Raw genomic sequence first — 13250 nt, forward strand, 5'->3', positions numbered from 1 at the left:
CTGAGACATGACCAGGTTTGCCATTCCAGCTTTCACACTTTCTCCAGTTTATTACAGATCCCACCTACTTTGGGGCTCACTGAATTCTCCCTTGATCAACTACTCACTTCATAGTCACTTACATGTGTTCATAAATCATAAACTCTGTAAGGTCTGCATCCTAAGCAACTAGGTCTATGGCTGCCACATAGCAGGCATTTAATAAATATTTGTTGAAGTAATATCTTAAGGAGTTTGTTCCTAGCTCAGAACTCGCTACTTCAAATTTTACTTTTAAAGGAGACTTATGAACTTCTCTATATATAGTGTCCTGTTGCTGCTATAATGAATTACTACAAAGTTGGTGGTTTAAAACAGCACATATTTAGTTCTGGTGGTCAGAAATCTGAAATATGTCTCACTAAGCTAAAATCAGAATGTTGGCATGCTTCATTCATTCTGGAAGCTCTGGGACAATCCATTTTCTTGCTTTTTCCGGCTTCTAGAGGCTTCCCACATGCCTTGGATCATGGCATTATCCATGATCTTCAAAACCAGCAATAGCAAGGCCAAGTCTTATGTTGCATCCCCATGGCTATTCTGTAACTACCTATTTGTACTTCTTAATCCCCTCACATCTTCACCCATTTTCCCATAACCCCCTCCCATCTGGCAACCATCAAAACACTCTCCATATCCATGACTGTGTCTCTCTTCTTGTTTGCTTAGTTTGTGTTTTAGATTCAATTGCTGATAGATACGTATTTATTGCCATTTTATTGTCCATAGTTTTGATATTCATTTTCTTAAATAACTTCCTTTAACATTTTGTATAATAATGGTTTGGTGATGAAGACTCCTTTAGTTTTTCTTGTCTGGGAAGCTCTTTATCTGCCCTTCCATTCTAAATGATATTTTTGCTGAGTAGAGCAATCTTGGCTGTAGGCCCCTGCTTTCCATGACTTTGACTATTTCTTGCCAGTCTTTTCTAGCCTGCAGTTTCTTTTGAGAAATCAGCTGATAGTCTTATGGGAACTCCCCTGTAGGTAACTAAGTTCTTTTCTCTTGCTGCTTTTAAGAGTCTCTCTTTATCTTTAACTTTTGGCATTCTAATTATGATGTGTCTTGGAGTAGGCCTCTTTGTATCCATGTTGTTTGGAACTCCCTGTGCTTCCTGGACTTGTATGTTTATTTCCTTCACCAAATTAGGGAAGTTTTCTTTCATTATTTTTCCAGTAGATTTCCAATTTCTTGCTCTTTCACTTCTCCTCTGGCACCCCTATGATGTGAATGTTGGAACACTTGAAGTTGTCCCAGAGGCTGCTTACACTATCCTCATTTTTTAAATTCTTTTTCTTCTTGTTGTTCTGATTGGTTTTTTTTTACCTCCTTATGTTCCAAATCATTGGTTTAATTCTAGGTTTTATCCATTCTACTATTATTTCTCTGTGTATTGTTATTTATTTCAATTAGTGTGTTATATCCTTCATTTCTGACTGGATTCTTTTTATGCTATTGAATTCCTTACTAAGTTCCTTGAGTATCCTTATAACCAGTCTTTTGAACTCTGCATCTGATAGACTGCTTATGTCCATTTTGTTCAGTTCTTTTTTGGAGTTTTTGATCTGTTCTTTCATTTGGGCCATGTTTCTTTGTCTCCTTGTTTTGGCAGCCTCCCTGTGTTTGTTTCTGTGTATTAGCTAGAGTTACTATAACTTTGTGTCTTGGTAGCATGGCCTAATGTAGTGGGTGGCCTGTAGGGTCCAGTGGCACAGCCTTCCCTATCATCCAAGCTGGGTACTCTAGGTGCGCCCTTCATGTGGGCTGAATATATCCTCCTCTTGTTGAGCCTTGACTGCTTTTGGCATGTCAATGGGAGGGATTTACCCAGGCAAGTTAGCTGCAAAGACTGGCTGTGACCACTGATCACCAACCTCTGCCATTCTGTGGAGGATAGGCTGTGCAGGGGGGCAAGGTGGTGGTGCTCCAAGGTGGTCAGCCCCCACCTGTATTTTGCTTGGGGCCACCCTGCCTGAGCTATGAAGCAACCTGAGTTGGCTGATACTTGTGCTGTGCTTGGACATTCCCAGGTGAAGCCTAGCTGTGAATCTACACTGGCAGCTGCTAGTGCTGGATCTGGAGCCTCTTAGCAAGAGGTATAGGGGCCGAGGGTTCACTTAGGCTGGCTGTAGCTTGTTTGAGAGGATTTGGGAAATTTTGAAGCACGAACCAAGACCAGCCATTCATATGGAAAAGTAGCTTGGGTGAGCCAGTAAGTTGGGTGAAACAGTGTCTCTGGGGATCTCCAGAGTAGGGCACACAGTATTAGCCAGGTTGATGGAATCTGAGATATGGCGCCAGCTTGCCACCTCTTTAGCTCTGTGGTGGAAGGGTTCAGAAAAGGGACAATGGCTTCTGCCTGCCTTCCTTTCTGGGAGAAAACTGTCCCCCAGCTCTCGCCTTGATGCTAGACACTTAGTTTCCTCCCTTTATGCCACTGGTGCCTTTTAAGCTGTTACACCAATGCTGGAGCTCAGAGGGAGCAAGTCTGAGTAACTCTGCATGTGTGTTCTTATGAGGAACTGCTTGATACTCCAGCAGTTTCTTCCAGCAGTTTCTTCCACTGACTCAATCTTTGTTGGTTTTCACAGCCAGAAGTTACTGGAACTTATCTTCCTGGAACCCTGGACTGGGGGTGCCTACTGTGTGGCCAGTACTCCTCAGTCCCGAAATATTCCTCCCTAACTTTTATCCACTACACATAGCTGTGGGACCATCCTGTTCCACGTCTTTGCTCCTCCTACCAGTCTGGATGGATGTGGTTTCTTTAATGCCATAGTTTTCAGACTTCCGTTCAACTCAGTTTCTGATAGTTCTGAGTGATGGTTGTTCTATATTTTAGTTGTAATTTTGATGTGGTTGTGAGAGCAGGCAAGCCATGTTTACCTGTGCTACCATCTTTACTAGAAGTCTAAAAACTTTTTTATTATAAATAATTAATATATTTGTGGAAGTGGAACCACGTTAGTCTAGACTGCCCTGGTACTAAAAATTGTCTTTAAGAAAGAAGTTGAAAATTATCTTTACTTTCATCAGTATTTTAAATATTTTAAAATTTAAGACTACTATGCTTTATTTCTGCATTTTACCATCTGTGAGTCTTTCAAAAAGTCATGTGATCTTTCTGGGCTTCACTTATTTATGTGTAAAGTCACAATTTTCCAAGTTTTTCTTTATTAACCTCTAGAAGCTTAATACTAAATAGTCCTAGACTAGATGCTATAAGAAAAAAAGTCAAATCGACTTGGTTCTTGCCATTTACTAGGTCAAAATTTATTCATTTTTTCACTAGGATGAATTAATGATAAATACTTAATTGATTAAGAAATTCTAGATTTAGAACATTTCTGGTATAAAGTCAGCATTAACATTCAGAAAAATTAGGGGACCTAATGGAAAATGTGCTTTTGTTTAAACTGTTCAGATAAAGAACTAAACAGAATTTTCATTTTATTAATAAATCAAGTATAATCTATGATATGATCATTAGATATTATAACTAATAAATTATTGTTTTGTTTCTTAATGTAGGTGAAGAAAACTGGTCTTGTGGTGGTGAAAAACATGAAAATTATTGATCTTCACTGTTCGAGTGAAGATTTACATGCTGGGAAAATTGCTCTTATAAAACATGGGTCAAGGCTGAAAAACTGCGATCTTTATTTTTCCAGAAAACCATGTTCTGCTTGTTTGAAAATGATTGTAAATGGTAAGTGCAGATAAAGCTTTGTTAGGGATTACTAGCATTTGAGAATAATCAGTGGAATCAAATGCCTAAATACCACAGAAGTAATTTAGAAATATATATCTGAAGACAGTTTGATATACTATAAGAAGATTTAGAAGGCATGGATTCTGGTCTTTGTAACTAACCAGTTAGATGATGTTTTATGTATTAGTAGACTAATGTTACTGTTATAAGAGAACACTAAAATTTCAGTGGCTTAACATACCAGGCATTTATAACCCCTGTACAGTAGTACCACTTTATCTATGGGGGATATATTCTAAGACCCCCAGGAGAGGCCTCGAACTATAGATAGTACTGAACCCTGTTTTTTTTTTTTCTTTTGCATATATACCTTTTCACCTAAAGGAAGCACTTTACTTCTCTTTGGCATATCCAAATTGCCAGCATCACTACTCTTGCGCTTTGGGGCCATTATTAAGTTAAAATATGAGTTATTTGAACACAAGTACTGCAGTAGATACTGTGATTCTATAACAGTTGATCTGATAACCTAGACTATTACTAAATGACAAATGGATAGGCAGTGTATACAGTGTGGAGATACCGGAGAAAGGGATGATTTACATCCAGGGTACAATGGAGTGAGACAGGGAGAGATTTTGTTATGCTTCTTAGAATGGTGCACCATTTAAAACTTACGAATTATTTATTTATGGAATTTTTTATTTAATATTTGTGGACCATGGTTGACTGTGGTTAACTGAAACCCAGAAAGTGAAATTGTGGATAAGGGGGTACTACTGTAGTATCCCAATGCAGATGTTGCTGAACATCAGACAATTTTCTCCATGTGGTTGATTCATGTGCCTAGGCATCTTCTGTGGTATCGCTAACTTTCATCTCAAAGGGCCTTGAGTCCTCTGCATCCAGATTGAGAAAGAAAGTAGGGAAGGCATACTTGCTCTGAAAAATCCTGGCCTGGAAGTCACATACATTACTTCTGTTCATATCCATTGTGGGAACTGTAATTCCTGGCTGGGCGGCTGCCTCCCAATGAATACTTTACATTTTGAAACGAGGAACACAAATTATTAATGTATAGCTATCCATCTCTGTCATACCAGGCTAATCACTAAACCTCTTTGTGCTTATGATTTTTTTTTGCCTCCAGGAGAGTATGCAGACCATTTTGCTATTTAAAAAAATATTGTATCTTTTACATAGGTACTGTGATATTGTGTTTTATAATATGAATTGTAGATTTGGTCTTCATCTCATTTCTCTCACAGAGCAACTAAAATCTATTGGAATTTCCTGAGTGATAAGAGTGATAAAGGTGTTTATTGATTGATTGATTCTTAAAGCGAGAGAGGGGAAAAGAGAGAAACATTAATTCATTTTTCCACTTACTTATGCATTTATTAGTTGCCTCTTGTATCTTGTATGGGCCCTGACCGGAAATCAAACCCACAACCTCAGTGTATTGGAATGATATTCTACAAACAGCTGAGCAACCTGGCCATGGCCATAACAAGCCCCTTTCAACCACATCTGAGTTTCTGTTAATGAAGTGTTTTGGAAAACCCCTGTGGATGGGGCTTGGCTGCCAGGGGAACCAACCAGGTGATTAGAGGATTGGAACTTTCAGTCTCACCTCCTAGACCTCTGGAAAGGAGAGAGGGGCTGGAGTTTGAATTTAGTTACCAAAGGCCAGTGATTTAATCAGTTATGCCTTTGGGAGAGCTTCTGGGAAACAAAGGCTAATACAGTACCTAATCCTTTTCCTCAAGGAATTATTGGGGGCCAAAAATAACAATCCAACACATCATCTAGTACCAAATGAGTGATATGGGCTGTAAGTGATAAGAGATTAGAGGAGAAGTAGTGATCTCTACAAGTTAGCATGTTATGAAAGGCTTGGGCTTAAGCTGCATTTTGATGGGTCAGAAGTAGAGGAAGTAGAACACATCCCTGGTCAGGGGAACAGCATATGTGAGATGCAAGGTTCTGGGGAGGGTCAGTGTTTCAAATAGATAATTATTCTTGGGGAGAATAGTGGCAGGTGGGTTATGATGATAAGCCAGGGTTTAGTGGAGAACTTTGGAAAACTGTATGACCTTTGGGCTTTATCTTATAGAACAGAGTTCCTAAACTTGTTTTGAGAATGACCTATTTTTATTTACATCAGAGTCTTAAGAGTAATGATCAGGTCCATGTTTGAAGGTAGTGCCCTTGAGCTTCCACTTGCAGAAGAAATGGTCATGTGGTTAGAGCCTCCTGGCCTGCAATAAGTTTTTCAAGGATGTTGGGTATCTATGCTAGTTGTTAGATTCTATAGTCTTTCCTCTGCGGTTACAAGTAAAGAAGATAGTTAAGATGGCGATGGCATTTTTTTTCTTCTTTCCCCAATTAACTGAATAGATTTGATATTTACTTTATCACTTGTGTTAATTGACCTATAAATCCTATTATAGGTAACGTGGAGCCAGCCATTGAAGATTTTTGAGCAGGATGTAACTTGATTAAAGTTACTATTATTATTTTTTGTTATTAAATTGGAACATGAAAAGATAAGAGGTTGAGAACATAATTAATAGACTTGCATTAAGCAGGGTATAAAATAGGATTCAGAGGTTGACATTGATATAAAAAAGAAGACAAAGAACCAAAACATTTTGTAACTGATCTCGTCTAGAGTCAAGGGAGAAAAATGATTAAAAAAAAAGATAGTTGTGTTTTGTGCTCAGTTGTCTGTGCTGTAAGCACTCTTAATAGCCTCAGAGCCAGGAATTAGAGAAGTGGAAAAGTGCAAGTTACTGACCACTGCTTGATATCTTTGAATAAAGATATTTAAACCCGCCAAGAGAAATAATGAAGTGTGGGAAATCAGGAAGAACCTATAATAGAAATGCTTATACCCATATATAAATTAAATGGCTATATTAGTTTAGGTTTATATATATTTTGGGAAGCAACTTAGTGTAACTCCATGCTATTGGTGAATTATTTAAGTTATAATTATTGTTACATCAGTTATATAGCAGATATTTTCAAAGTGTGGCCTGTGGACTCCTAATGTTCCACAAAGTCAAATCTATTTTCATAATACTACTACATTTATACTAATAGTACCAAAATAGTGGTAAGTAAAACTACTGTTGCCTAGTAAGAATCAAGGCAGTAGAAATCATTGTACTCTTCATGGCCAAACTGCAGTAGTAGTCATTGTACTCTTTGTGCCGTAATACTTGGAGTTAAAAAAAAAGTTTCATGTAAAAATGGCTTTAATGAAACAGTAAAAATTATTAATTTTATTAAATCTCAACCCTTGAGTATATACCTTTATAATATTCTACATGAGAAAATGGGAGGTAGACACAAAGCACTTTTTCTACAAACCTAAGTGTGAAAATTGTCTTATGAAAAACCTATGTAAATGTTTGAGTTATAAATTGAATTATCCACTTTTTTTTTTATGAAACACCATGATATGACAAACTATAACTATTTACACTTGGCTGTTTAGCAGACATTGTCTCAAAAATGAATTAAGTGAACCTGTCACTTCCAGAAAAACAACTGACAGTATTTATTGCCAATGATAAAATATGAGTCTTCAAGTGAAAATTAAAATGTTGGAAACTTTGTATCCACCATCATGAACTTATAATTTCCCAGCACCTTAAAGACTCTTCTGGACGAAATTGGTGATGGTATTAATGAATAGAATTTAAAAGTAATAATAATGGAATTTAACATAACTACAAACATTTGTTAGGATTTCTGATTCTATATTGAAACTAACCTTTAGGATACTATCCTTTGTCAAATTTTTATGTGGTGTCAAAGAAGAATATTCATAACTATCTGAAATTGCTGTTAAAAATATTCCTTTTTCAGTTACATGTCTGTGTGAGGCTGGATACTTTTCAAGTACTTCAATGAAAACAGCCCATTGCAGCAAATTGAAAGCAGCAACAGATTTGAGAATCCAGATGTTTTCTATTGAGCCAGATAATAAAGAGACTTGTAAAAACTTAAAACAATGTCACTCTTCTATACTAGTTTTTATTGCTGTTTTGGAAAGTAATAGTTATTTTTTACTAAACTATGTTATTTATATTAATGTATAATAGATTCTTCATTATTACTTTTAGTGAATTATTAGTTTTAAAGTTTTGTTTTACTTTTCTAATACAGTAAATATCAGTAGATACAATCCATACTTCATTGGTGTCCTCATTAATTTTAAAGAGTGTAATTGAATCTCAGACAAAAAAAAAGAAAGAAAACCTGGAAAACTTCTGTGGTAGCATTTGCCACAGGTACTGTATGTAAGTATTTGTTTAAATATCAGTCATCCCCTCTTCTTGAATCAGGATATTTAGATCAAAGATCGACTATCACTGCTGGTTAGGAAATGGATTTTGAGAACGCCAAGAGAGGGTAGGTGAAATGCAGTCAGAGGAAACATACTGATAGTAGCTTTGAGGCTTTCAAATTGCTTTATAGCCCACGCCACATTAAGATTCAGAAGTAGCTGGGAGAAGGTGCACACTCAGGTTATGGGTTCCATCCCCAGTCGGGCGGCATATTAAGAAGGCAACCAATCAATGTTTCTCTTTCTACCTCTCTCTCTCCCTTCTTCTCTCTCTAAAAGCAGTGAAAAGTTAAAAATAAATTTTAAAGTCTCTCTTAGCTGTAATTTCATGACATACTAGCAAAAGGCTCTCTTTTGTAAAATACTAATTAATTCATGAATATTTGGGTGCTTAACTCTGTATAAGGCATCTCTCATCATTTAATCTTAAATACAAATTAAAATATTTTTTTCATGTTTATTATCCAGTTTTGTTTTCTCTTTTGTAAATTGTTCATATCTTTGGACTCTCTTGAGGCCTTGTTCTTATTAATTGATACCTGTATATGCTTTTAATGAATTAAAATTTGCTCTGTAAGTTAAAAATTACTAACCTTTCCTCTGTCTCATTAATTTAAGAAGTTCTTTCTAGTTTGTTATTCTGTCTTTAATTTTGTGGACTTAAAAAAATGAATATTGTGCCCCTTCCCCAGTGCTACCCTCACATTATAAGTTATTTGTGGACATTTTGAATAACTATAATATTTTGTCATGAGGAGGACCCTGATTTGTTTAATCCTTCCCCTATTTTGTCCATTTAGATTTTTTCTATGTTTTTACTGTTTTAAATGATGCTGCACTAAATATAGCCATGCCTGTTTTCTTTTTTGTCTCTATTTAGATATTTTCATAGAATAGCTTCCCAGAGGAAAAATTCAAACTACAGGTATATGAGGTCTGTCCAGAAAAAGCCCAGCCATTATTAATATAACAAGAATGGTTTGCACGACACTGATGTAACCTGGCAGACAATGATGACTTCGCTGTACGATTCAGTGGGGGAGGCAGACACTGTTGACTGAGCCTGTGTACTGTGTGGCCATTGCGTTCAAAATGTCTGGACGAGTAGAGCAATGAATTGACATCAAATTTTGTGTTAAGCTTGAACATTCTTTTGCGGAAACTATTTGGATGATTCAGAAGGCAGCAGCTATGGGCAACTTGTTTGTCAGCTTCATCACAACAACATGCCCACTCATGAATTACATCTTGCGCAGTGTTTTTTGGTGAAACATCAAATCATCCAGGTGACTCAGCCCCATCATAGCCCAGATTTGGCACCCTGAAGCTTCTGTTTTTTCCCAAAACTAAAATCACCTTTGAAAGGGAAGAGATTTCAGACTCTCAGTGAGATTTAGGAATGTACAATGGGGCAGCTGATGGCAATTAGAATTGTGTGAGGTCCCAAGGTACCTCCTTTGTTTTTTTTCTTTTTTGTTTTTTGTTTTTTATTATTGTTTTTCAATTATAGTTGTCCCACTTTTCCTCATTTCTCCCTGCCACCCAGCCACCCCTTCTCCCATAGACATATCCCACCCCGTTTTCCATGTCCATGAGTCATTTATACATGCTCTTTGACTAAACCCTTCCCTTTCTTATCCCCGTTCTCTACCTCCCCCCTCCCCCCTGATAACTGTTATTCTGTTCCTTGTTCAATTTAGTTCTTTGTTTGTGTTCTTCCTTAGTCTCCTGTATGAGGTGATATCATATTGTATTTTTCTTTCTTTGCCTGGTTTATTTCACTAAGCATAATTCTCTCTAGTTCCATCCATGTTGTCGCAAATGGCAGGAGTTCCTTCTTTCTTTCTGCTACATAGTACTCCATTGTGTAAATACCACAGTTTTTAAATCTACTCATCCACAAATGGGCACTTAAGCTATTTCCAGCACGTAGCTATTGTAAACAGTGCTGCTATGAACATAGGGGTGCATAAATTCTTTTGAATTGGGGTTTCAGGATTTTTGGGTATAATCCTAGCAGTGGAATCGCTAGTTCAAAAGGCAGTTCCATTTTTAGTTTTTTGAGGAAATTCCCTACTATTTTCCATAGTGGCCGCACCAGTCTGCATTTCCACCAACAGTGCACTAGGGATCCCGTTTCTCCCCATTCTTGCCAGCACTTGTTTTTTGATTTGTTGATGATGGCCATTCTGACAGGTGTAAGGTGGTATCATTGTGGTTTTTATTTGCATCTCTCTGATGGTTAGTGATGTTGAGCATTCTTTCATGTGTCTATGGACCCTCTGTGTATCGTCCTTGGAGAAGTGTTTGTTCAGGTCTTTTGCCCAATTTTTAATTGGGCAGTCTGTCGTCTTGGTGTTGAGATGTGTAAGTTCTTTATATAGTTTGGAGATCAGTCCCTTGTCTGAGGTATCATTGGCAAAAATGTTTCCCCATGTGGTTGGTTTCCTTTTCATCTTGCTAATGTTTTCTTTTGCTGAGCAGAAACTTTTTAGTTTGATGTAGTCCCATTTGTTTATTTTTTACTTTATTTTCCTTGTCTTGGGAGATGTATCGGTGAAAATATTGCTACGTGGGATATCTGAAATTTTCCTGCCTATATTTTCCTCCAGATCTTTTATGGTGTCGCGGCTTACATTTAAGTCTTTGATCCATCTTGAGTTTATTCTGGTGTGTAGTGGAAGTTGTTGGTCTAGTTTCATTTTTTTGCACGTCCCTGTCCAGTTTTCTCAGCACCATTTGTTAAAGAGGCTCTTCTCACTCCATTTGATGCTCCTTACCCAGTTGTCAAATATTAGTTGACCATATAGTCCTGGGTTTATCTGGGCTCTTTATTCTGTTTCATTGATCTATATGTCTGTTCTTATGCCAGTACCAGACTGTTTTGATCACAATGGCTTTGTAGTATAGTTTGATGTCTTCTATTGTGATTCCTCCTCTTGTGTTCTTCTGTCTCAAGATTGCTTTGGCTATTCGGGGTCTTTTTTGGTTCCATATAAATTTTTGAAGTATTTGTTCTAGGTCTATGAAGTATGTCATTGGTATTTTAATAGGGATTGCGTTGAATCTAAATTGCTGTAGTATGGACATTTTAATGATGTTGATTCTTCCTATCCATGAACATGGTATTTGCTTCCATTTATTTGTATCTTCCTTAATTTCTTTCTTCAGTGTTAATGTAGTTTTCCAGGTGCAGGTCTTTTATCCCTTTGGTTAAGTTTATTGCTAGGTACTTTATTTTTCTTGTTGCTATAGTAAAGGGGATTTTTTTTTTTCATTTCTATTTCTGATATTTTATTGTTGGTTTACAGAAATGCCTTAGATTTCTGTATATTTACTTCATACCCTATTTTGCTACATTTGCTTATTATGTTGAGTAGCTTTTTAGTGGAGTCTATAGGGTTTTCTATGTATACTGTCATGTCATCTGCAAATAATGACTGTTTTACTTCCTCTTTCCCAATTTTTATGCCTTTTATTTCTTTCTCTTGTCTGATTGCTGTGGCTAGAACTTCCAACACTATGTTGAATAGGAGTGGAGATAGTGGACATCCTTGTCTTGTTCCTGATTTCAGGGGGAACGCTTTCAGTTTTTGTCCATTGAGTATGATGTTGAGTTCAGGTTTCTTGTATATGGCCGTTAATATGCTGAAGTATTGTCCCTGTATTCCCATTTTGCTGAGAGTTTTCATCATAAATGGCTGTTGTACTTTGTCAAATGCTTTTTCTGCATCTATTGATATTACCATGTGATTTTTGTCTTTAATTTTGTTTAGGTGGTGTATTATACTTATTGATTTGCGAATATTATACCATCCTTGCATCCCTGAGATGAATCCCACATGGTCGTCGTGTATGATCTTTTTAATGTGTTGCTGGATCCTGTTTGCCAATATTTTGTTGAGGATTTTCGCATCTATGTTCATCAGCGATATTGGCCTGTAGTTTTCTTTCTTTGTTGTGTCTTGACCTGGTTCTGGAATTAGAGTAATACTGGCTTCATAGAAAGAGTTTGGGATTTTTCCCTCTTCTTGGATTTTTTGGAATAGTTTGAGAAGGGTAGGAGTTAGTTCTTCCCTAAATGTTTTGTAAAATTTGCCCGTGAAGTCATCCGGTCCCGAGCTTTTGTGTGCTGGGAGATTTTTGATTACTATTTCAATTTCACTAGTTGTTATTGGTCTGTTCAGGCTTTCTACTTCTTCTTGATTCAGTTTTGGAAGATTATGTGTTTCCAGAAATTTGTCCATTTCTTCTAGGTTGTCAAATTTCTTGCCATACAGTTGTTTGTAGTAATTTCTCACAATTGTTTGTATTTCTGTGATATCAGTCGTGATTTCTCCTCTTTCATTTCTGATTTTGTTTATTTGGGCCCTCTCCCTTTTTTTCTTGATAAGCCTGGCTAAAGGCTTGTCGACTTTGGTTATCTTTTCAAAGAACCAGCCCCCTACTTTTGTTTCTTTTGAATTGTTTGTATAGTCTCCATGTCATTTAATTCTGCTGTGATATTTCCTTCCTTCTACTCGCCCTGGCCTTTGTTTGTTGTTGTTGTTCTAGTTCTTGTAGTGGTAGGGTAGATTTTTTATTTGAGATTCTTCTATCTTTTTCAGGTAGGCCTATATTGCTATGAACTTTCCTCTTAGGACTGCTTTTGCTGTGTCCCATAGGTTTTGGGCTGTTTTTGTTCATTTTTATTAGTTTCCAGAAACTTCTTAATTTCTTCTTTTTGTCATTGTTAACCCATTCATTATTTAATATCATGTTATTCATTCTCCATGAGTTTGGATGTCTTTTATTTTTTCCTTGAGGTTGATTTCTAGTTTCAAGGCATTGTGGTCTGAAAAGATGCTTGATATGATTTCAATTTTCTTGAATTTGTTGAGGCTTGTTTTGTGTGTTATCATGTGGTCTATCTTTGAAAATGTCCCATGTGCATCTGAAAAGAATATATATTTTGCTTCTTTGGGGTGAAAGGTTTTATATATATCAGTTAAGTCCATTTGGTTTACTGCGTTGTTCAGTGCCTCAATATCCTTTGTATTTCTTTGCTTGGAAGATCTGTCTATTGTTGATAATGGAGTGTTAAGTCCCCTAATATGAATGTGTTGCTGTTGATATCCTTCTTGTATCTCTAGTATTTTT

General features: G+C 36.7%; 1 protein-coding gene across 2 annotated transcripts in view; it reads left to right on the forward strand.

Moving 5' to 3' along the window:
• CDADC1 (cytidine and dCMP deaminase domain containing 1) overlaps positions 1-13250 on the forward strand; it is a 98613-nt gene that overhangs the window by 26442 nt on the left and 58921 nt on the right. For both annotated transcript variants that reach the window (XM_090258798.1, XM_090258799.1), the window contains exon 3: positions 3571-3748. In XM_090258798.1, the coding sequence (XP_090114924.1) occupies positions 3571-3748 (178 nt within the window). The remainder of the gene's footprint in view (positions 1-3570; positions 3749-13250) is intronic.

The sequence above is a fragment of the Furipterus horrens genome, unplaced genomic scaffold (genome assembly GCF_987537825.1).
Source record: "Furipterus horrens unplaced genomic scaffold, mFurHor1.1.pri manual_scaffold_12, whole genome shotgun sequence".
NCBI lineage: Eukaryota > Metazoa > Chordata > Mammalia > Chiroptera > Furipteridae > Furipterus > Furipterus horrens.